Source organism: Pseudophryne corroboree, chromosome 8, assembly GCF_028390025.1.
Source record: "Pseudophryne corroboree isolate aPseCor3 chromosome 8, aPseCor3.hap2, whole genome shotgun sequence".
Lineage (NCBI taxonomy): Eukaryota > Metazoa > Chordata > Amphibia > Anura > Myobatrachidae > Pseudophryne > Pseudophryne corroboree.
This window is the reverse complement of record NC_086451.1, coordinates 275,002,580-275,028,046: the sequence shown is the minus strand read 5'-3', so window position 1 is coordinate 275,028,046 and position 25,467 is coordinate 275,002,580. Positions and strand designations below refer to the sequence as shown.

General features: G+C 47.4%; 1 protein-coding gene across 3 annotated transcripts in view; it reads left to right on the top strand.

Annotated features, from left to right (window-relative positions):
• Positions 1 to 25,467, top strand: part of THOC2 (THO complex subunit 2) — a 479,267-nt gene that overhangs the window by 49,390 nt on the left and 404,410 nt on the right. For all 3 annotated transcript variants that reach the window (XR_010183065.1, XM_063937241.1, XM_063937242.1), the window contains exon 5: positions 8,300 to 8,370. Coding sequence is in view for 2 of the 3 variants with exons in the window: in XM_063937241.1 (XP_063793311.1) it covers positions 8,300 to 8,370 (71 nt within the window). In the remaining variant the exon portion in view is untranslated. The remainder of the gene's footprint in view (positions 1 to 8,299; positions 8,371 to 25,467) is intronic.

The following is a 25,467-nucleotide window of genomic DNA, read 5'->3' as shown; positions in this document are numbered from 1 at the left end:
TAATGTGACAGTGGTGATGCACCTGTGTACGGCTAGGGGGACTGGATAATGTGACAGTGGTGATGCACCTGTGCACGGCTAGGGGCACTGGATAATGTGTCAGCGGTGATACACCTGTGCATGGCTAGGTGGTCTGGAAAATATGAACTATCAGGAGTCCTGATGATTATTGAAAGCTACTGATCTCAAGAAGTGTATAATTGATATCAAGTGTTTATACCTAAATTGAACTTTCAGCCAAAAACATGCCACAGACCTTTGCACAATTTAAAGTTACAATTATTTTATACGTTTTTCCCAGGGTTTTTTTTTTTTTAATGTATAAGCGGAATTATTACAGATATATACATTTTGACACATGATCACTTTAATCCACTATACCAATATGATATCTCAAGTTTATAAACTTTCACGAGAGACCGTACTTCTTGTACATTAAATCTGATGACTGCCATATGTGGACGCTGCTTACCAAGACAGGGTCATGGTCTTGTGAAGGAACTGGTTGATTTGCACAATGTTCAAGTGAAGTCAAATTTCCACTGCTAGACAACTTGCTGTCTTCTCTTGGTAGCTGACCTGTGTATTAGATGCATTTTATGCTGGATGTGTTGGAGCCCCTAAGTGTTTATTTAAAACAGACTGTGCTTTGAAAATGCCCAGATTTGCTAGTTGTTGATTCGGACTCTAACTTTACTTTTACGCGTGAACTCCAAAAGCACGTTTTTCCCAGTGTTTTATTTGGGTTTTTACTGTAATTTCCTTTCAAAGGCTAATAATCAGGACAAAAACCGAAATGAGAAATGCTAAGCAAATTAAAAACTCCTTTTAGCATTTTAAGCACTGGAAACCATGATTTCTGATGCATCAGACTTAACTTTAGTAGTTAAAATGGCAATTTAAGAAAACGCTAGAAGGTATGAGCTTTGTGCTCATTCAGGGCGTCGTACAGCTTCGGAAATAAGCGTATTATGTCGTCGTCCCCCTCCCAAACTGAGCATATGCAATAAAATGGAGTGAGTCTCGGTCTGCAGGGTTTCGGATAATAGGTCGACTGGTACATAAGTTCGATACAAGTTGTTCTAATATTTTTATTTATACTTTAGGATCCGTAGTCTCCACAGGGTTACCTTGAGTTATTATGGTGGAGACCAGGATTCAGTCACTGAACAGTTAAGCTTTTCAAGCTCCCTGGATGCACTGAACTCCTCTCCCCTCGTACCCCGCCCACAGCTCAGGCTCACCATTTTTTGTTTGGTGCCAGCCGGAGCTGGTCACCATTTAACAGTGGGTCTGCATGCTGCTGCCCAAGCTTTTTCATTTTAACTTTTTTATGTTTTATTTCTATTTTTACACTGAGCAAGCAGCGCTAGGCAGTCCCATGAACGCCAGCGCAGCTGCTCCATCACCTCCACCAGTGCCGCGACTCAAGCAGTGACTTGGGGATTACAGCAGAACCCTGCAGCCTTTCAGTATCAGGGGCATCCCGGACTATAACCGGACCCATGGGGGGATGGGTAAGGCAGGTCTTGCGATCGCAGCAGCCCTTTACCGCCAGTCCCGGGAGAAAGACCGGCGGTGCCGACGTGGGCCCAGATCATGGCGTGCGTTTGGACTTCACTAGACCACCAGCGCTGATAAAACATATTATACATGCCAAGGAAACAGTGGTGGATGTCAGCACTTCCTCAGCGTCCCTCCTATCAGCCCAGGGTGCCATTCCGCTGAGATCTTCCCACCCTTGGCTGCTCCTCCTTCACCCTCCTTCCTCACAGAGAGGATGGGCAGCCATTACAAGAGCTCTACAGTTCATCAGGAATGCTGGGTGTGTTTTCCATGTGTACCTCTCCTTGGAGTGAGGTTATACACAGTGCTGCTTCCTACTAGCTGTAATAGCCAGATAGTTGATATCAATGCTCACTGCAGTTAAATTGGATTTTCTGCATTGTATGTGACTTATGCTAGTTCTGCTGTCTGTAGTTTTCGCTCTGTACATTATATTCCTTTCCCTGTACCTTTCTTTCTTCAGTAACCCTTAGATACCGGTGTGCTTGCTTTTCCCACATTGCAAGTTATTGTATTTGTGAAGGCTTATTGTCACATACTGTTACTCAGTTACACGCTGCACATTACCATATTGTGTGTGTAGTTATGTCTAACAAAGGCAAGGCAACATAAACAGACTGCGACCCCACTCTAGTGTCATGTAGGACCTGTTCAACAGAGGTTTTACCTCAGGATTTATTACAAGACAGTAAGTGCACCTCTTGTTTTGTATCCCCAGGCCCATCTGTTCTCTCAGTACCAACAGAGGAGCCTCCATGGGCCTCAATTTCTAACATAAGAAACTGACTATTTGTGCTCATTATCCCAATTGCCAAGGTGCATTCACAAACTAAAGACACTTGTATGTATTAGGATCATTTATTTTATATGCTTCTCAAAAATGTAACACATTAAACGTTTCTATCTTAAGTAACATGTAGCATCCAATATTAAACTGTATAAAAAAATGTGTAGTCACACGACAAAAAATGTAGCTATAAAAGCATATAATGTAGCATATAAAATGATCTTAATATATACAAGTGTCTTCAGTTTGTGAACACACCTTGGCAATTGGGTTAATGAGCGCCAATAGTCCGTTTCAGATTTTTTGGCTAAAATAATGGTTAACTGGGAGCATACTGCCTTTTAGTACTCATTTATATTTATTTGTGTCCACACAGACACAAATTGACATTGCTGCTAGATATACAGTATACACATTCTTTTGGGACAAAATACAGTATATAATTTTAATATGAGTGCCTGAACACACACAAATCTCATTTCCTAACATGTTGGCTAAAATTGATGACCATATTGCAGCCCCATGTAACTCCCTACCCCCTCCCCAGCCCTCCTTCCTCACATGGGTCTCCCACAGCAATTGCAGTACCCCCTGTCCCTTCTCCCTGGTTGGACATGTTTCTAACTCTGTATAGAGTCAGCCAGCTACATCTGCTGTATTCCAAAATATATTGCAGGGCCACCTAAACCTACTGCCACCAAGCATGCTGTGCCATCCTCACAGTCTCCGCCACTTTCAGATTCTGAGGTATCTTCATCTGTGGCAGATCACGGTGATTTCTCTGATGCAGGCTCTCCCTCTGGGGAGGAAGAGGTGCAATCCAAATTAATATAGATGCTGTAGTTAGGACGGTTGAATTCTCACTCCAGCTAGAAGATACTGAACCGGCCACAAAATCTAAAGATCATCTGTGTGAAAGCCAAAAAGTAGTAGTGGCCAAATTTCCACACTTTGACAATTTATCTAATGCTATGAGTAAGGCATGGAAATCTCCTGGCACAAAAATGATGGTACCTAGAAGGCTAAGCTTCTTTTATCTGTTACCTACGGCTGATTGTACAAAACTAAAAATCCACCTACTGTGGATTCTCATGTGACATGCTTGATTAAAAGTTACATTTTTCCTATTCCTACAGCATCCTCCCTCAAGGACATACCTGATAAGCAAGTGTCTTAAATCTTTATATTCACTTACAGGCGCCACAGCCAGACCTGCTACGGCCTGGGTAGCTAAAGCCATAGAAAACCGGGCTGCTGCCCTTTAAAACAGTTTCACATCTGATGCTATAAAAGGTACAACTGTCACTGATTGCCAACATAAGAGATGCTGCCTAATACATTGGAGAGACTGCTTTTGGATACAGCTCTTCTGTCATCTTAAGTTTTGGCTGCTTCTATAGTATCACAATGCATTGTTTGGCTTCGTTCCTGAAAAGTGGACTCTGATGCTAAGAAAACCCTGGAAGCACTTCCCTACATAGGTAGATTTCTTTTTGGACCAGAATTGGACAAAATTGTCAATAACCTTGCAACTTCTAGAACAGCTTGTCTACCCTCAGCATCCTCTACGCAGCCTCGGACTTCATCCTTTCTGTCCTTTCATTCTCAGTCAGACCTTACCTAGACTGTTTCACCCACAAAGGCTTTTAAGCCCAAACCAAAACAAGCATGGTCGGCTAGACAGCCATCTACCAAATCAGAGGATAAACCTTCTGACGGGCCGGGACTCCCCCTGGGGGACTTCAAGGTGAGAGGCCGAGTTCTTTGGTTCACACAGGCTTGGCTTCCGATCACAACAGACACCTGGATTCAAGGAGTGGTCTCTCACGGGTACGCGCTCTCCTTACTGAATCGTCATCTCAGACAATACTTTCTATACACCAGCAGACCTCAGCAAAGCCAAGGCACTGAAAACGGTCATTCAATACTTAATACAATCAGGCGTGATTATTCCTGTCCCCATGTCTCAACAGGGCCCAGAGTTCTGTTCTACACTGTTTTTGGTTCAGAAACCCAATGGGTCTCATCGTCCCATCCTAAATCCTCCATGTACCTATAGCACCCTGTCATTAACAATATCTCCAGTTTTCTCCCCTCTGTCAGCATTTCCAGTTCCAGGCCCTACCCTTTGATCTTTCCACAGCCCCAAGGGTGTTCCCCAAACTAATGGCGGTGATGGCTGCTCATCTTTGACAGCTTGGAATCCTGATACTCTCTCTTACCTGGACAGTCTCTCTTCCTCCTTACTCATTCTCCGGAGATCCTCCACCATCTTCTCCAGGTGACAGTGTCATTACTTCAAAGTCACGGATGGCTGATCAACTGGGCCAAGTCCTCTCTCATACTGTGTCAGAGGATGCTCCATCTTGGAGCTGTGCTGGATGCTCAAGTGCAACGCATTTTCTTCCGGACAAGATTTCAGCACTACAATTGTGCATTCACAACTTAAGCCACAGTTGCAGGCTCTCTATTCACTTCGCAATGCAGACCCTGGGGTCCATGGTATCCGCCTTCGACATGGTGGAATGCGCCCAATACCACTCCAGGCCTCTGCAAAGCTTGATTCTCGCCAGGTGGAATGGACAACACAAGCAGATCAAATCTCAGACAATGGTACTGCCTCTGGTTGTCCCTCTCCTGGTGGCTACAAACTTTCAACCTGGACAAGGGTCGCTTGTTCTGGATTCCACAATAGGGTTTTCTTACCACAGAAGCCAGCCTCCACGGGTGGGGAGCTGTCACGGGCAGTCGCTCCTTTTCAGGCCCTCAACAGAAAGGATTCTTCCGATCAACATCCTGGAAATTTGGGCAGTTTACTGGGCCCTACAGATGGCTCAGGACCGTCTTCACAGCTCTCCCGTGTAAGTACAGTCCGAAGACGCCACAGCAGTGGCTTATATCACTCTACCGGGGGGCACTTGCAGTGCTGCTGCAATTCTTGCATGTGCAGAACACCATCTTTCAGCCATGTCCGCGATCTTCATCCAAGGGGACCTCTACCTGGAAGCAGACTTCCTCAGTCAACAGTTTGTGCATGCCGGACAGTAGTCTCCACACCTAGAAGTCTTTCAGCTTCCGTTGAAAAAATGGGGTTTTCCGGACATGGATCTCATGGCCTTCAGACACAACCACAAGGTGCCTGTGTATATGTCCAGGATGAGAAATCCAGTCGCAACCTTCATGGACGCCCTAACAGTCCAGTGGCCCTTTCGTCTAGCTTATCTCTTTCCTCCAGTATCTCTGCTTTCCAGAGTGCTATGCAGATTCACAGAGGAAGGTGACACGATCATCCTGGTAGCTCCAGCATGGCTCAGGCGCCATTGGTTCATGGATCTCCAGTGTGTCTAAATAGCCACGCCCTTCCCACTTCCTCTCTGACCGGACTTCTTGTCACAAGGTCCCTGTCTACACCCGGACCTAGCTTGCTTGTCTTTTGATGACTTGGCTCTTGAGTCATCCATCTTAAGGGATAAAGGGTTTTCCAGTTTGGTTGTTCGATCTATGCTTCATGCTCGAAAACCGGCATCAGCTTACATATATTACTGTATCTGGCACTCTTACTTTCAGAGATGTGCTCATCGACACTATGATCCTCTGGTGTTTCGGATTTGTAGACTCCTGGCGTTTCTACAGACGGGCCTTGACATGTGTCTCTGCCTTTTTTCTCTTAAGGCTCAGGTCTCAGCTCTGTCCGTCTGGTTTCAGAAAAGACTTGCTCCCTTGCCAGATGTATGTACCTTCCTTCAGGGGGTACTCCGGATTCAACCTCCCTTTGTTCCTCCAGTGGCTTTTTGGGATTTTTTCCTTGGTTCTTCAGGCATTCAAACAGTCTCCCTTTGAACCATTGGATGCTGTTAACCTCAAATGGTTGATGGCGAAGACTCTCTTCCTCATGACTATCACCTCTGGCTTGGGAGCACTCTCTCTCTCTCTTGCCACTGCTGACTCCCCCCCCAACACCCCTCCTTCTCCCTTTTCTTTATTTTTTTTAATTTTTTTATTTAATGTTTTATTGAGGTACCGACCTTCCACGAACCTGGTCTTTCACCTGAGGAAGGTTCGTTGTATGTGGTCCGTGCTCTTAGGATCTACGTAGACCTTACTAGTTCCATTAGGAAAATAGTTTACTTGTTCATTCTCTATGGGTTCCACAAGCGTGGCTGGCCAGCCAATATATAAACCTTGGCTTGTTGGCGCCACATGACCATCTCACAGGCATACACGCAAGCTGATCTTCTAGTACCAGGTACGGTCTCTGCTCACTCTACTCACTCTGTGGGACCTTCGTGCGCAGCCCTCCGTAGTGTGTCTGTTGAACAGCTATGCCAGGCCACTGCGTGGTCTTCTGCCCACACGTTTCTTAGGTTCTATGTCTTTGATATGTTTGTGGCCAAAGGTTGCATCCTGAGAGGCAATGTCCTCCTTTCAGCTTAGGAGCGTTCCCTCCCTATTACAACTGATTTGGGACATCCCCAAGGTCACCCTGTGGAGACTGTGGCCCCTGAAGTAGAAAATAAGAGGCGTTTTCTTTCTTTCTTTCCCTTCAAGGTTCATAGGATCCACAAGGCGCCCACCCTGACGCACCTAGCTTCAATGGGTTGCTCTTCTCAGTCACAAGTTCCCTTCTCCTACTAGTGAGTGTTTCCCTGTGTGTACCAATCTTGCTTTTCTCCTCTCCAGTTTATGCTTTGGGCTTGTTGATTAAAACTGAATAGCTTGAGCTGTGGGCGGGGTATGAGGGGGGAGAAGTCCAGGGCATCCTGGGAGTTTGAAAAGCTTAACAGTTCGGTGCCTGAATCCTGGTCTCCACCATTATACCCCAGGGTAACCCTAATAAAGAGTTAACAAAGGTAAGTTTTACCATAGCTCCTTTTTTTTTTTTTTTTTTTTCCCTAAAACTTTTTCCAGTATTTACCATCCACGTGGACTACAGTTGGGAATAGAAACTTGTGCTGAGTGCAGTGGTAGCACTTACCATGCTTTATGCACACGTTTCCACTAATTTGTCTTACATATGGTTAAACATACAAAATGACACAAAAAAACTTCCATGTCAACTGTTTGACCCTGTCAACCTAATGTTTGTCGACCATATGGTGTCGACATTATCTATCGATATTTTAATCCACACCCTGGTTTGCATTCAGCCTAAAACATATCTTCTCATTGCAACTTTCTGCTTAGTAGGGAGAAATGCCAGTGAAAGGGCAGCTGCCCAGGGTGTGTTCATACCCCTATGGACTCGCTCAGAATTGAGGACCTGATAGATATGCCTTTTAGGCGGCATATCAATTGCAGATACCGCTTCACTTAAACTGATTACCAGCATGGAACTTGAAAGACAAAATTGTTACTACCAGCACTACGATTTGCCAATTAGGGCAGTTGGAAATATAGCATGGAGACCCGCAGTGTGGGTTCTCCTGACCATAGTGCTGAACCATCCTATTGTTGGTAGTATACATTTTGGGTGACCACAAGCTTTTTGTCCCACTAGCATCAATTGGGAGGAGGGGGTGGGGGAGAAAGGGGCATTTTTTTTTTCTTCCACTAATTTTTTTTTTTTTTTTTTTAGATGAAACATAAAATGAGTTGAGGATAAATAGCATCTTTCTTGTTTTTTCTGTGCTCATTTAATGCTTGCACAGTCAAATTACATCTAACGCTGCAGAAGGCCCACAGTTAGCTAGAAAGAATTGCAATTGCAATTCTCCATAATAAATAAATATAGTTGTGTGTGTAAATAGTACAGAGAATTTTGTCTTTCGTAGTAAATCATAAAATTAGTTTGCAGACTGTTCTGCCTTATTCTCCTTTCTAAAAACAAGTCCTGATTTCTATGTTGTATCTTATGTACGTTTTATGGTGCAGGGGTATATAACACTGTCAAATAAGTATTGTTTCAAAAAATTTCCATTAAATGTATTTGTTTTCCTTTAACTATAGATATTGAAACAAGCTGTTTGGAAGAAAAATGGAGGCGGGATCATTTTACCCAGCTGGTATTATCATGTTTGGTAAGGCTAGTTATTATTAGTATGGACATTTTGCATTGTTTTGCTGAATGTTTTTTTTTATGCATTGTTTAGATGATATATTCTTGTTATTAAAGGGCATAGCTGCTGAACATTTCATGAGAAGTTTGCTGTGTACTTGCAGACACACTTATTCCCTCTGCAGATTTGGTTATCCCTGTACAGCAGATGTTACAGAAACAAGTTGTTAATATATTGCAATATGTAATGACTTGATAAGGACTTGCAGGAGGGAGGGGATACATTTGACCCAAAGTCCATTTTTAAGCTCAAGAATTGTACGAGTTCTTCTATGTTGAGTGCAGAATATAGAGTAATGATGGTATTTAAGAAATGTACAGTATTACATCTACTTATAAAGCTATTTTTATGCGTGTAACTTTAAGCTTATAATTTAGTCTTTACTCCTAAATGCGATTGCAAGAGATGCCATTGCCTTTGCAGAATGGGCAAGTAGAGGGTTCACTCCTTCATGGAATCCTCTCCTAGAAGAAAAGGTGTGACTGTTGTGTTTTGTCTAGATCCTAGCAGTTAGGTCAGGTGCAGGGGTAGACAGCATCTGAGTTCATTTATACTCTTTTCACACCACACTAATAACCCGTTATCAACCCGGCATATTGCCGGGTTGACACGGGTCGGTGTGCGGTGTGAAAGGGCCATGGTCGAAATCCCGGGTCGCTTGACCTGGTAATGTAACCCGGGAATAAAGCGGTGTTATTCCCGGGTTGAATACAGGGTCAGTAGCTGCGTGAATGGGGTCGACCCGGGACCCATTCACTACATAGGGAGAGGCGGCAGCTCCGCCTCTAACCCCCCCCCCCCCCCCCGCAGCTATAACAACCCATCCGACAAATTGTAGTGACGGGAAGCAGCTTATTGGGGTCCAATACTGGATCCCACCTGGGAAGGACCCATTTTCAATTTTCAGGTGGGATCCGGCATTGGCAGTGTGAAAGGGGTATTAGTGAAACAGAAAATACAGGGTGATTTCAAAAGTCGCAGTACACCCTTTTTTTTCAAAAACTGTGCAGGAAATGGGAAAACCGAATACTCCAGAAAGGTATGGGTGAGGTGGGCTATCTTTAAGGGCTTGTACCGAACATGGGCGCCATCTTGAAATCGGCCATCTTGAATCTGTCAGTTTTTTTTCAAATGGAAAGGGGGTCATGTAACATGTCAGACAACAACATCAGAATTTGCTGAAAAGTTTATTGCTACAAACATATTTGAAATAGCAGTTATGTTTCAAAAGGTACAACACTTATTTTCTCTTACGTCCTAGAGGATGCTGGGGTCCACATTAGTTTCATGGGGTATAGACGGGTCCACCAGGAGCCATTGGCACTTTAATGGTTTGAGAGTGTGGGCTGGCTCCTCTCTCTAGTGTTATCTAGGCTGTTTTAGCAGGGCGCCGTGCCCTGCCCGTTTTTTTAGCAGGCAAAACCCGCCCTGCCCCTTTTGCGGCGCCCTGCTAGAACAGACGCCCGCTTCCTGCCCTCCCGGCGTGTATAGATGCCGTGCGCATGCGCGCGGCATCCATTCACGCATTGTGAGAGGGCTGGGGGAAGCCCAGCACCGACGGAAGTGCTGGGCACGCCCCCAACAGTGACGCCCCCTAAAATGACGTAGGCGTGGCCACGCCCCCTAATTTGCGTGGCCGCGCCCCGTTTCGGACGCGTGCCCCCGGAGTCCGGCGCCCTGCCCCTTTTCACTCATAGAGTGAACACTACTCTCTCTATGCCCCTCCTACCAGACTCAGTATAGAAAATGTGCCCGGAGGAGTCGGTCACAGCTAGGGGAGCTCTCCAGAGTTTCCTTAGTAAAAGTTATTTTTTTAGAGTTTATTGTTTTACAGGGAGGCTGCTGGCAACAGCCTCCCTGCAGCGAGGGACTTAGGGGGGGGAGCAGTGTCCGCCCTGCGGGGTCTGAGCCACTGTCTCCACTGACTGGACACTGAGCTCCAGAGGGGATAGATCGTTCCCCGCCACAGGGGATCGCTCACCCCAGCAGCATGCCGCCACCCCCTTGCAGAGCTGAAGATTGTGGCGAGTGAGATACCCCCCCCCCCCCCCCCCCCCCCCCCAGCAAGCGGAGGGCAGGTGAGAAGATGGTGGCATCAGGGTAGGAGCACAGTATTAACTACACTCCAGGAGGCTCAGCGGTACACTGCGGCGCTGTGAGGGGCGCCCTGAGCCAGCGCCTACACCCTACACTGGTCACACAGCCTGTCTGGGTCCCAGGATCTCAGCCAACATCAAACCTCAGGCCAGTATAATCTTATGAAGAGCGGGAAGACAGCGCCATTATGGGGGCGGAGCTTCTCAGAGAGAACCCAGCAGCGTTCAGCGCCATCTTCCTGCCTGCACAGCTCTGTCCAGGAAGAAGCAAGTCCCTTCACAACAACTCCAGCTATCTCTCACAGTACCAGGGGGTTGTAGAAGAGGTGGGGGGGAGGCTGTGAAACGACTGTATAACCTATTAACGTGCTTAGTCAGCGCTGATTAGGGGTCTCCCTTTGTGTTAAAAGCGCTGTGTGTGGGTTGGCTCCAATCTCTGTGTCTCTCGTCATTATTGGGGGTGGAAACTCTGCCCTCCCCTGTGTGTGTCTGGGGTGTCTGTGGTCTCCATTAAGCAATGTCCAGGGTCTCTGTGTCATATGCTGCAGAGGATATGTCCTCTCAGGATGATCCCATTCCATGTAATTAGGATAGCACTGGTTTAGCACCGATACCAGCGAGGGAACCCGAGTGTTTTTCCTCTATCGAATCTGTGATTTCTCAGACTTCTAATAGAGCTGTACAATCTGAATTTGCACCTCAGGCTAGACAGGACTCTATGGCAGTCTGGCCCAGTTCTGTCGCCTCAGGGCCCTCCTCTGTATGTTCCCTAACACGTGTTCGTGCACAGATTAGGCAGGTTGACACGGGTACCGTTTCTGACACTGCGGACGGTGATGGGGATTTGTTTGGGGGGACTGCATATCTTACACAAGTGCAGTTAATGATAGAGGCCATTAGAGATATGTTTAATATTTCTGATACAACGCCTGAGCAGGTTGAGGAGGCTTCCTTCACTGATAAGGGAACCTCGCTAACCTTCCCTGCGTCAAAGGCCTTATATGCTATGTTTGAAAAAGCATGGGTTAATCCTGCGAAAAATTCCATATCCCTAAGAGGATCCAGGTGGTTTTTCCTGTCCCTGTGGAGGATAGGAATGAGTGGGAAACCTGACCAGTATTGCAGCCGGCTGACCATAAGATTGATAATACGCTCAGATCAGTGTGCACGGCTTCAGGGGCAATGTCAAGTCCCACTATTGCCAGTACATGCGTTGCCAAGTCCTTAGTAAAGTGGCCAGGCACGTTACTTGAGGATTTGGATAAAATGGACAAAAATTATGTTAAATTGTTTGTTTTTGCGGAACATTCAGGATTTGGCAGGTTTTCTGGCTGAATCCATGAATGACCTGGGTTCCATGTATGCAGGAATTTCTACCTTGTCTGTCTCAGCTTGTCGTGGACTGTGGCTACGTCAGTGGTCTGCCGACGCAGAATTCAATGAGAAGTGTGGAGAACCTACCCTACACAGGTCAGGCTCTCTTTGGGGAAGCGCTAGACGCGTGGATCTCCACGGCTACAGCGGGTAAGTCACCTTTTCTTCCCTCAGCTACGCCTGTTCTGAAGAAATCCTTTTCTTCAACTGCATCACAGCCCTGTGGGGCTGCCAAACCAGAGAAGCCGTGCCATCCAATGCCTCCTTTCGGTAGGTAGGCCCAAGTCCAGAAAACCTGCTGCTGCAGGTTCCCGGGTACAGAATCCTGCTTCAGGTGCACTAAAGTCCTCCACATGACGGTGGACTGCACGCCCCGGTGGTGGGGCCGGTAGGTGCGCAGCTCAGACATTCCATTCATGTCTGGGTGCCGTCTGGCCTGGATCCCTGGGTGCAATATACTGTGTCCCAGGGATACAGGCTGGTATTTCATTTCTCTCCTCACTGACTTTCAATTCAGGCCTGCCAGCACCGCTGGCAGACAGGACTATCCGGAAGGACGCCGTCCAGATGTCGGTGGAGGCACAGGTTCTTGTGCCAGTACCACCTCATATGTAAAACAAAGGTTTCTATTCAAACCTTTTCATATACTGAAACCGGATGGTTCGGTCAGACCCATTCTAAACTTAAAAAACCCTTTTCTGAGGGAGTGCAAGTTTAAAATGGAGTCTCTAAGGACGGTAATATCGGGAGAAGGGGTTTTCCTGGTATCCCTGGATATCGAGGATGCATAACCCCACATTCCGTTTTGGCCGCCGCGTCAAGCAATTCTCCGATTCGCTCTGTTGAACTGTCATTTCCAGTTCCAGGACCTGCCATTCGGCCTCTTTACAGCACCGAGGGTATTCACCAAGATGATGGCAAAGATGATGGTTCTCCTCCGCACACAAGGGGTGAACATGATTCCATATCTGGACGTTCTGCCGATAAAGGCATCGTCCAAGGAGAAGCTGTTGCGGTCCATGGCTCTCACGACCCATCTACTCAGAGTCCACGTTTGGATTCTGAACATTCCAAAATCACTTTGGAACCATCCAGGAGGTTGTCCTTTCTGGGATTGATCCTCGACACGGAAGTGTTGAGGGTGTTTCTTCCACGAGAAACAGCGTTGGTGATGCAAACATCGGTCCGGGATGTCCTGAAGACTGCCCGGGTGTCAGCTTGTCACTGCAATTGCCTTCTCGGGAGGATGGTGGCCTCTTATGAGACCCTCCAGTACGGAAGGTTTCATGCTAGGTTTTTCCTGCTGGATCTCCTGGACAAGTGGTCAGGATCTCATCTGCATGCACCTGAGAATTCGTCTGTCACCAAAAGCCAGGATTTCATTCCTCTGGTGGTTTAGATTAACTCACCTTCTGGAGGGCCGCAGGTGCGGGATTCAGGGCTGTATCCTTCTATCCACAGATGCAAGCCTCCGAGCTGGGGCTCAGTCACTCAAGGGGAGACCTTCAAAGGAAGGTGGTCAATTCTGGAAGTCGGCCTACCGATCAATATTCTGGAATTAGGAGCTGTTTACAACAGTCTTCTTCAGGTGGCCCATGTTCTAAAAAATTGGGCCATTCAAGTGCATTCGGACAATGTAACAACAGTGGCTTACATAAACCGACAACGCGGAACGAAGAGCAGAGCTGCAATGTTAGAGGTAGCAAGAATCCTCCTCTGGGCAGAAAAATACGCTTTGGTGCTGTCAGCAATCTTCATTCCGGGAGTGGACAACTGGGAAGCGGACTTGATCAGCAGACACCATCTCCATCCAGGGGAGTGGGGTCTCCATCCAGAGGTGTTCAAGGATATAACAGACCTTTGGCGATTACACCAAATAGACATGATGGCCTCTCGTTTCAACAAGAAGCTTTGGTGTTATTGTTCCATGTCGAGGGACCCATAGGCAGTGGCAGTGGACGCCCTGGTGTTTCCGTGGGTGTTCCAGTCAGTGTACGTGTTTTCCACCACTCCCACTCATCCCAAGAATCCTAAAGCTCGTAGTGAGAACAAGTGTTCAAGCGATCCCCATTGCTCTAGACTGGTCGAGAAGGGTTTGGTACGCGGACCTTCTGGATCTATTACGAGAAGAGCCAAGGCCTCTTCCTCTTCGAGAAGACCTGCTGCAGCAGGGGCCGTTCGCCTATCAAGACTTACCACGGCTACGTTTGCCGGCATGGAGGTTGAACGCCTGATACTAGCTCGGAAGGGCATTCTGAAGTTAATGCGGAAGTTATTTCTACCCTGATACAGGCTAGGAAAGGAGTAATGTCTAAACATTACCATCGTATTTGGTAAAAAAATGTGTCTTGGTGTGAGTCCAAGAAGTTTCTTACGGTGGAGTTTCAACTGGGACGGTTTCTTCTCTTCCTGCAAGCAGGTGTGGATATGGGACTGAGGTTGAGATCCGTAAAGGTCCAGATTTCGTCCCTATCCATTTTCTTCCAGGAACAATTGGTTGCCCTCCCTGAGGTTCAGACTTTTTGAATGGAGTCCTGCTCAACCTCTGTTTGTACCGCCTACGGCGCCATGGGATGTTAACGTGGTATTGCAGTTTCTCCAATCTGACTGGTTTGAGCCTCTGCAAGAGGTAGAGGTCAAGTTTCTTACGTAGAAGGCTGTCACTTTGTTGGCCTTAGCTTCTGCTAGACGTGTGTTGGAGTTGGGGGCTTTGTCATGTAAAAGCCCATACTTGATCTTCCATGAAGATAGAGCTGAGCTTCGGACACGTCGGCATTTCATATCAACCAACCTATCGTGGTGCCAGTGGCTACTGACTCCTCAATTACATCAAAGTTCTTGGATGTTGTAAGGGCTCTGAAGATCTATGTGATGAGGACTACTCGTCATAGAATATCGGACGCTCTGTTTGTCCTGTATGATCCCAAGAAAATTGGGTGTCCTGCTTCTAAGCAGACGATCTCTTGCTGGATCAGGTTCACTATCCAGCATGCTTATACTACGGCTGTATTGCCGTGTCCAAAATCTGTTAAGGCCCACTCTACTCGTATGGTGGGTTCTTCCTGGGCGGCTGCCCGGGGTGTCTCATCGTTACAACTTTGCAGAGCGGCTACTTGGTCAAGGTCGAAATTGTTTGCTAAGTTCTACAAGTTCGATACTTTGGCCTCTGATGATCTGTAGTTCAGTCAATCAGTTCTGCAGGAGCCTCTGCGCTCTCCCTCCCGTTCTGGGAGCTTTGGTACATCCCTATGGTACTAATGTGGACCCCAGCATCCTCTAGGACGTAAGAGAAAATAGTATTTTGTTTACCTACCGGTAAATCCTTTTCTCGTAGTCCGTAGAGAATGCTGGGCGCCCGCCCAGCGCTTCGTTTTCCTGCAACAGTTATCTGGTTCAGTACAACTTTGTTTAGTTATGTACTGCATTGTTACTTGGTAAGTAATGTTTCAGCAGTTGCTGAGTTTTTCAAGCTAGTTAGCTTGATGTGCCTTGTATGTGTGAGCTGGTATGAATCTCGCCACTATCTGTGTATAATCCTTCTCTCGCAGATGTCCGTCTCCTCGGGCACAGTTTCTAGACTGAGTTTGGTAGGAGGGGCACAGAGGGAGGATCCAGCCCACACACTCAAACTTTTAAAGTGCCAATGGCTCCTGGTGGACCCGTCTATACCCCATGGTACTAATGTGGACCCCAGCATCCTCTACGGACTACGAGAAAAGGATTTACCGGTAGGTACCAAAATCCTATTTGCGCCGATCGAGGACTCTGGAACAGGTGTGAATGATCCGCAAACAGAGGGCTGAGTTATTAAACGCCCAAAACTAAACAATTGAATTGGCCCCATTGAGTATGTCTTATGGTGTGTACACACGGTGAGATATTTTCTTACGATTTTGACTATATATAGTCAAAATCGTACGAAAAGTTAGTGCAGATTGCAAGGTGAAAGTCACCTTGCGATCCCGATGCAATGCCGATGCGCGGTCCTGCAAGCCTAGACAGACTGTGCATGCAAGTAAATTTTGACTATCTTGTAGAAAAGATAGTCAAAATTGACACTTAGCCAAAATCTCACATAGTCAGTATTGCAAGTACACTCATTATGTGCTTGCGATACTGACCTAGCCCTTATCGCATAGTGATAATCGGGGTTAACCCGAATCGAATCTCACCATGTGTACACACCTTTACTCTTTTGCCCATGCACATTTTTAGCAATTTTATATAAATTTGCTTCAATTTATCTTATCATTTTCCCACATTTGTTTTCTGTGCAGTGTGTTTTTTTTTATTTTTTTTATAAATCATATATGTCTGTCATGAGCTCAGCCAGTTTATTACTACTTTCATGTTGTGTTGTAGAAGGGTGTTATGTATGTAAGCCTGTGCTGCACCCCGTACTATCCGTTCGTCAGCCAGCGATGATTGACAATCCCGATTGTTTTAATTTAGCATCAGGATTTTTAAGCTTGTTTAATATTCCTGATTGAAATCTTTGATGTATGGGGGCCTATCGCGTGAGCTTTAGTTTTTTATTTTTTAATATGCAAAATTATAACTTTATCAATTATAGGGTGAATTTCAATTGTTTTTCCACCGGCAGCGAGCAGATGGCGCCAAAATGGAGCTATTCAATTGTAGCTCCGTTAAGGTGAAATTAAAATTGGAGCTTGCTGAAATACGCAAAAAGTGTAATGGGTCTTTTTGCATTGCACCCATTAGTTTGGTCGGATTTAGCCGCTTTACGCATGTAAGCCTGACACGCTAAAAATTATCAATTGAATATCTCCACATGATCTCCCGACACTTTAAATGGAAGATTGGGTGCGATATAAAAATGTAATTCCTCCCGTAGACATTGGTCAAAGACACTTGCCGAATAAAGGGAAAGCCTTACAGTCTTGAACAAAAGGACCAAGAAAGCTACAATAATAATTCAATTACAGCTAAAAGTCATTTTTCAATTAAATGTATTTATTTGCATATTGTATGGCTGTGGGGTTTTCTACATTATTTATATTAATAGTAGCAGTAGTATGTCCTGTCTAAAGGGCTGTGGTCAAGTCTGGAGACTTCTCTACACATAAATATACTGGAACTAAGGGTCATTTACAACGCCCTGAGTCAAGCAGAGCCCCTGCTTCGAAAACGGCCAGTGCTGATTCAGTCAGACAACATCACGGCGGTCGCCCATGTAAACCGCCAGGGCGGCACAAGAAGCAGGATGGCAATGGCGGAAGCCACAAAGATTCTTCGGTGGACGGAGAATCACGTGCAAGCACTGTCAGCAGTGTTCATTCCGGGAGTGGACAACTGGGAAGCAGACTTCCTCAGCAGACACGACCTCCACCCGGGAGAGTGGGGACTTCATCAAGAAGTCTTCACACAGATTGCAAAGCGATGGGAACTGCCACAGGTGGACATGATGGCGTCCCGCCTCAACAAAAAGCTAAAAAGATATTGCGCCAGGTCAAGGGACCCTCAGGCGATAGCTGTGGACGCCCTAGTGACACCGTGGGTGTACCAGTCGGTAAATGTGTTTCCTCCTCTTCCTCTCATACCCAAGGTACTGAGAATAGTAAGAAAGAGAGGAATAAGAACAATACTCATTGTTCCGTATTGGCCAAGAAGGACTTGGTACCCGGAACTGCAAGAAATGTGCCCAGAGGACCCATGGCCTCTGCCTCTCAGACAGGACCTGCTGCAACAAGGGCCCTGTCTGTTCCAAGACTTACCGCGGCTGCGTTTGACGGCATGGCGGTTGAACGCCGGATCCTAGCGGAAAAAGGCATTCCGGATTAAGTTATTCCTACGCTGATAAAGGCTAGGAAAGACGTGACAGCAAAGCATTATCACCGTATATGGCGAAAATATGTTGCTTGGTGTGAGGCCAGGAAGGCCCCTACAGAGGAATTCCAGCTGGGTCGTTTCCTGCACTTCCTACAGTCAGGGGTGACTATGGGCCTAAAATTGGGGTCCATAAAGGTCCAGATTTCGGCCCTATCCATTTTCTTTCAAAAAGAACTGGCTTCACTGCCTGAGGTTCAGACGTTTGTTAAGGGAGTGCTGCATATTCAGCCCCCTTTTGTGCCACCAGTGGCACCCTGGGATCTTAACGTTGTGTTGGATTTCCTGAAATCCCACTAGTTTGAGCCACTTAAGACCGTGGAACTAAAGTATCTCACGTGGAAAGTGGTCATGCTGTTGGCCTTAGCATCGGCTAGGCGTGTGTCGGAATTGGCGGCTTTGTCATGTAAAAGCCCATATCTGATCTTCCATATGGACAGGGCAGAATTGATGACTCGTCCCCAATTTCTCCCAAAGGTGGTATCATCGTTTCATTTGAACCAACCTATTGTGGTGCCTGCGATTACTCGGGACTTGGAGGACTCAAAGTTGCTGGACGTAGTCAGGGCTTTGAAAATATATGTTTCCAGAACGGCTGGAGTCAGGAAGACTGACTCGCTGTTTATCCTGCATGCACCCAACAAGCTGGGTGCTCCTGCTTCAAAGCAAACTATTGCTCGCTGGATCTGTAGCACGATTCAGCTGGCTCATTCTGCGGCTGGATTGCCGCATCCAAAATCAGTTAAAGCCCATTCCACAAGGAAGGTGGGCTCTTCTTGGGCTGCTGCCCGAGGGGTCTCTGCTTTACAGCTTTGCCGAGCGGCTACTTGGTCGGGTTCAAACACATTTGCAAAGTTCTACAAGTTTGATACCCTGGCTGAGGAGGACCTTGTGTTTGCTCATTCGGTGCTGCAGAGTCATCCGCACTCTCCCGCCCGTTTAGGAGCTTTGGTATAATCCCCATGGTCCTTACAGAGTTCCCAGCATCCACTAGGACGTCAGAGAAAATAAGAATTTACTCACCGTTAATTCTATTTCTCGTAGTCCGTAGTGGATGCTGGGCGCCCGTCCCAAGTGCGGACTTTCTGCAATACGTGTATATAGTTATTGCTTAACTAAGGGTTATTGTTATGAGCCATCCGTTCGGTGAGGCTCAGTTGTTGTTCATACTGTTAACTGGGTAAGGTTATCACAAGTTGTACGGTGTGATTGGTGTGGCTGGTATGAGTCTTACCCTGGATTCAAATTTCCTTTCCTTGTAATGTCAGCTCTTCCGGGCACAGTTTCCCTAACTGAGGTCTGGAGGAGGGGCATAGAGGGAGGAGCCAGTGCACACCAGATAGTACCTAATCTTTTCTTTAGAGTGCCCAGTCTCCTGCGGAGCCCGTCTATTCCCCATGGTCCTTACGGAGTTCCCAGCATCCACTACGGACTACGAGAAATAGAATTAGTGAGTAAATTCTTTTCTCTAACGTCCTAAGTGGATGCTGGGGACTCCGTACGGACCATGGGGAATAGCGGCTCCGCAGGAGACTGGGCACAAAAGTAAAAGCTTTAGGACTACCTGGTGTGCAATGGCTCCTCCCCCTATGACCCTCCTCCAAGCCTCAGTTAGATTTTTGTGCCCGAACGAGAAGGGTGCACACTAGGTGGCTCTCCTGAGCTGCTTAGTGAAAAGTTTAGTTTTAGGTTTTTTATTTTCAGTGAGACCTGCTGGCAACAGGCTCACTGCATCGAGGGACTAAGGGGAGAAGAAGCGAACTCACCTGTGTGCAGAGTGGATTGGGCTTCTTAGACTACTGGACATTAGCTCCAGAGGGACGATCACAGGCCCAGCCATGGATGGGTCCCAGAGCCGCGCCGCCGGCCCCCTTACAGAGCCAGAAGACAGAAGAGGTCCGGAAAATCGGCGGCAGAAGACGTCCTGTCTTCAACAAGGTAGCGCACAGCACTGCAGCTGTGCGCCATTGCTCTCAGCACACTTCACACTCCGGTCACTGAGGGTGCAGGGCGCTGGGGGGGGGGGCGCCCTGAGACGCAATAAAACACCTTGGATGGCAAAAAATGCATCACATATAGCTCCTGGGCTATATGGATGAATTTAACCCCTGCCAGAATACATAGAAAAACGGGAGATAGGCTCCGCCCCCTTATCGGCGGCCTTATCTCCTCAGCACACTGGCGCCATTTTCCCTCACAGCTCCGTTGGAGGGAAGCTCCCTGGCTCTCCCCTGCAGTCACTACACTACAGAAAGGGTTAAAAAAGAGAGGGGGGGCACTAATTACGCGCAGTATTAAAGATACAGCAGCTATAAGGGGAAAAACACTTATATAAGGTTATCCCTGTGTGTGTGTATATATATATATATATATATATATATATATATATATATATATATATATATATATATATATATATATATAGCGCTCTGGTGTGTGCTGGCAAACTCTCCCTCTGTCTCCCCAAAGGGCTAGTGGGGTCCTGTCCTCTATCAGAGCATTCCCTGTGTGTGTGTGCTGTATGTCGGTACGTTTGTGTCGACATGTATGAGGAGAAAAATGATGTGGAGACGGAGCAGATTGCCTGTAATAGTGATGTCACCCCCTAGGGGGTCGACACCTGAGTGGATGAACTGTTGGAAGGAATTACGTAACAGTGTCAGCTCTGTATAAAAGACAGTGGTTGATATGAGACAGCCGGCTACTCAGCTTGTGCCTGTCCAGACGTCTCATAGGCCGTCAGGGGTTCTAAAGATATATACTGAGAATTATAAGATGGAGAGGAGTAAGCACTATATTCGTGGCTCTGGATTGGCCAAGAAGGACTTGGTAACCGGAATCAAGAGATGCTCACGGAGGATCCGTGGCCTCTACCTCTAAGAAGGGACCTGCTCCAGCAAGGACCCTGTCTGTTCCAAGACTTACCGCGGCTGCGTTTAACGGCAGGGCGGTTGAACGCCGGATCCTGAAGGAAAAAGGCATTCCGGATGAAGTCATCCCTATCCTGATCAAAGCCAGGAAAGATATAACCGCAAAACATTATCACCGCATTTGGCGAAAATATGTTGCGTGGTGCGAGGCCAGTAAGGCCCCGACGGAGGAATTTTCAACTAGGTCGATTCCTACATTTCCTGCAAACAGGAGTGTCTATGGGCCTGAAATGGGGGTCCATTAAGGTTCAAATTTCGGCCCTGTCAATTTTCTTCCAAAAAGAACTAGCTTCAGTCCCTGAAGTTCAGACGTTTGAGAAAGGGGTACTGTATATACAGCCTCCTTTTGTGCCTCCAGTGGCACCTTGGGATCTAAATGTAGTTTTTGGGTTCCAAAAGTCACATTGGTTTGAACCACTTAAATATGTGGAGTTAAAATATCTCACATGGAAAGTGGTCATGCTGTTGGCCCTGGCCTGGGCCAGGTGCGTGTCAGAATTGGCGGCTTTATCCTGTAAAAGCCCTTATCTGATATTCCATTCGGACAGGGCGGAATTGAGGACTTGTCCTCAGTTTCTCCCTAAGGTGGTTTTCAGCGTTTCACCTGAATCAACCTATTGTGGTGCCTGCGGCTACTAGGGACTTGGAGGACTCCAAGTTGCTGGACGTTGTCAGAGCCCTGGAAATATAGGTTTCCAGGACGGCTGGAGTCAGAAAATCTGACTCGTTTATTCTGTATGCACCCAACAAGCTGGGTGCTCCTGCTTCTAAGCAGACTATTGCTCGTTGGATTTGTAGTACAATTCAGCTTGCACATTCTGTGGCAGGCCTGCCACAGCCAAAATCTGTAAAAGCCCATTCCACAAGCAAGGTGGGCTCATCTTGGGCGGCTGCCCGATGGGTCTCGGCTTTACAACTTTGCCGAGCAGCTACTTGGTCAGGAGCAAATACGTTTGTAAAATTCTACAAATTTGATACCCTGGCTGAGGAGGACCTGGAGTTCTCTCATTTGGTGCTGCAGAGTCATCCGCACTCTCCCGCCCGTTTGGGAGCTTTGGTATAATCCCCATGGTCCTTACGGAGTCCCCAGCATCCACTTAGGACGTTAGAGAAATAATAAGAATTTACTCACCGGTAATTCTATTTCTCGTAGTCCGTAGTGGATGCTGGGGACTCCGTCAGGACCATGGGGAATAGCGGCTCCGCAGGAGACAGGGCACAAAATTAAAAGTTTGACCACTAGGTGGTGTGTACTGGCTCCTCCCCCTATGACCCTCCTCCAAGCCTCAGTTAGGATACTGTGCCCGGACGAGCGTACACAATAAGGAAGGATTTTGAATCCCGGGTAAGACTCATACCAGCCACACCAATCACACCGTACAACTTGTGATCTGAACCCAGTTAACAGTATGATAACCGAAAAGAGCCTCTGAAACGATGGCTCCCAACAATAATAATCCGATTTTTGTAACAATAACTATGTACAATTATTGCAGACAATCCGCACTTGGGATGGGCGCCCAGCATCCACTACGGACTACGAGAAATAGAATTACCGGTGAGTAAATTCTTATTTTCTCTGACGTCCTAAGTGGATGCTGGGGACTCCGTCAGGACCATGGGGATTATACCAAAGCTCCCAAACGGGCGGGAGAGTGCGGATGACTCTGCAGCACCGAATGAGAGAACTCCAGGTCCTCCTTAGCCAAGGTATCAAATTTGTAGAATTTTACAAACGTGTTCTCCCCTGACCACGTAGCTGCTCGGCAGAGTTGTAATGCCGAGACCCCTCGGGCAGCCGCCCAAGAGGAGCCCACCTTCCTTGTAGAGTGGGCATTGACAGATTTAGGCTGTGGCAGGCCTGCCACAGAATGCGCAAGTTGAATTGTGCTACAAATCCAACGAGCAATCGTCTGCTTAGACGCAGGAGCACCCAGCTTGTTGGGTGCATACAGTATAAACAGCGAGTCTGACTTCCTGACTCCAGCCGTCCTTGAAATATATATTTTTAATGCTCTGACAACATCCAGCAACTTGGAGTCCTCCAAATCGCTAGTAGCCGCAGGCACCACAATAGGCTGGTTCAGGTGAAACGCTGACACCACCTTAGGGAGAAACTGAGGACGCGTCCGCAGTTCTGCCCTGTCCGAATGGAAAATCAGATATGGGCTTTTGTACGATAAAGCCGCCAATTCTGACACTCTCCTGGCCGAAGCCAGGGCCAGTAGCATGGTTACTTTCCATGTAAGATATTTCAAATCCACCGATTTGAGTGGCTCAAACCAATGGGATTTGAGAAAATCCAAAACTACATTGAGATCCCACGGTGCCACTGGAGGCACAACCGGGGGCTGTATATGTAGTACTCCTTTGACAAAAGTTTGGACTTCAGGAACTGAAGCCAATTCTTTCTGGAAGAAAATCGACAGGGCCGAAATTTGAACCTTAATGGACCCCAATTTGAGGCCCATAGACAATCCTGTTTGCAGGAAATGTAGGAATCGACCCAGTTGAAATTCCTCCGTGGGGGCCTTCCTGGCCTCACACCACGCAACATATTTTCTCCAAATGCGGTGATAATGTTGTGCAGTCACTTCCTTCCTGGCTTTAATCAGGGTAGGGATGACTTCCTCTGGAATGCCTTTTTCCTTTAGAATCCGGCGTTCAACCGCCATGCCGTCAAACGCAGCCGCGGTAAGTCTTGGAATAGACAAGGTCCCTGCTGAAGCAGGTCCCTTCTTAGAGGTAGAGGCCACGGATCTTCCGTGAGCATCGCCTGAAGTTCCGGGTACCAAGTCCTTCTTGGCCAATCCGGAGCCACGAGTATCGTTCTTACTCCCCTTTGCCGTATAATTCTCAGTACCTTGGGTATGAGAGGCAGAGGAGGGAACACATACACTGACTGGTACACCCATGGTGTTACCAGAGCGTCCACAGCTATTGCCTGAGGGTCTCTTGACCTGGCGCAATACCTGTCCAGTTTTTTGTTGAGGCGGGACGCCATCATGTCCACCATTGGTCTTTCCCAACGGACCACAATCATGTGGAAGACTTCTGGATGAAGTCCCCACTCTCCCGGGTGAAGATCGTGTCTGCTGAGGAAATCTGCTTCCCAGTTGTCCACTCCCGGGATGAACACTGCTGACAGTGCTATCACATGATTTTCCGCCCAGCGAAGAATCCTTGCAGCTTCTGCCATTGCCCTCCTGCTTCTTGTGCCGCCCTGTCTGTTTACGTGGGCGACTGCCGTGATGTTGTCCGACTGGATCAACACCGGCTGACCCTGAAGCAGAGGTTTTGCCAGGCTTAGAGCATTGTAGATTGCTCTTAGTTCCAGTATATTTATGTGAAGAGACGTCTCCAGGCTTGACCACACGCCCTGGAAGTTTCTTCCCTGTGTGACCGCTCCCCAGCCTCTCAGGCTGGCATCCGTGGTCACTAGGACCCAGTTCTGTATGCCGAATCTGCGGCCCTCTAACAGATGAGCACTCTGCAACCACCATAGCAGAGACACCCTTGTCCTTGGCAACAGGTTTATCCGCTGATGCATCTGCAGATGCGATCCGGACCACTTGTCCAGCAGATCCCACTGAAAAATTTGTGCATGGAATCTGCCGAATGGAATCGCTTCGTAAGAAGCCACCATTTTTCCCAGGACTCTTTTCCTGGTTTTAGGAGGTTCCTGACAAGTTCGGATAACTCCCTGGCTTTCTCCTCCGGAAGAAACACCTTTTTCTGAACAGTGTCCAGAATCATCCCTAGGAACAGCAAACGTGTCGTCGGGATCAGTTGGGATTTTGGAAAATTCAGAATCCACCCGTGCTGTTGGAGCACTACTTGAGTTAGTGCTACTCCGACCTCCAGCTGTTCTCTGGACCTTGCCCTTATCAGGAGATCGTCCAAGTAAGGGATAATTAATACGCCTTTTCTTCGAAGAAGGATCATCATTTCGGCCATTACCTTGGTAAAGACCCGGGGTGCCGTGGACAATCCAAACGCAGCGTCTGAAACTGATAATGACAGTTTTGTACCACGAACCCGAGGTACCCTTGGTGTGAAGGGCAAATTGGGACATGGAGGTAAGCATCCTTGATGTCCAAGGACACCATAAAGTCCCCTTCTTCCAGATTCGCTATCACTGCTCTGAGTGACTCCATCTTGAACTTGAATTTTTGTATGTACAGGTTCAGAGATTTCAGATTTAGAATAGGTCTTACCGAGCCGTCCGGCTTCGGTACCACAAATAGCGTGAAGTAATACCCCTTTCCCTGTTGTAAAAGGGGTACCTTGACTATCACCTGCTGAGTATACAGCTTGTGAATGGCTTCCAATACCGTCGCCCTGTCGGAGGGAGACGTTGGCAAAGCAGACTTTAGGAACCGGCGAGGGGGAGACGTCTCGAATTCCAACCTGTAACCCTGAGATACTACCTGCAGGATCCAGGGGTCCACCTGCGAGTGAGCCCACTGTGCGCTGAAATTCTTAAGGCGACCCCCCACCGCCCCTGAGTCCGCTTGTAAGGTCCCAGCGTCATGCTGAGGCCTTTGCAGAAGCCGGGGAGGGCTTCTGCTCCTGGGAGGGAGCTGCTTGCTGCAGTCTCTTACCCTTTCCTTTGCCTCGGGGCAGATATGAATGTCCTTTTGCCCGCTTGTTCTATAGGAACGAAAGGACTGCGGCTGAAAAGACTGCGTCTTTTTCTGCTAGGAGGTGACCTGAGGTAAAAAGGTGGATTTCCCGGCTGTTGCCGTGGCCACCAAATCCGATAAACCGACCCCAAATAATTCCTCCCCTTTATACGGCAATACTTCCAT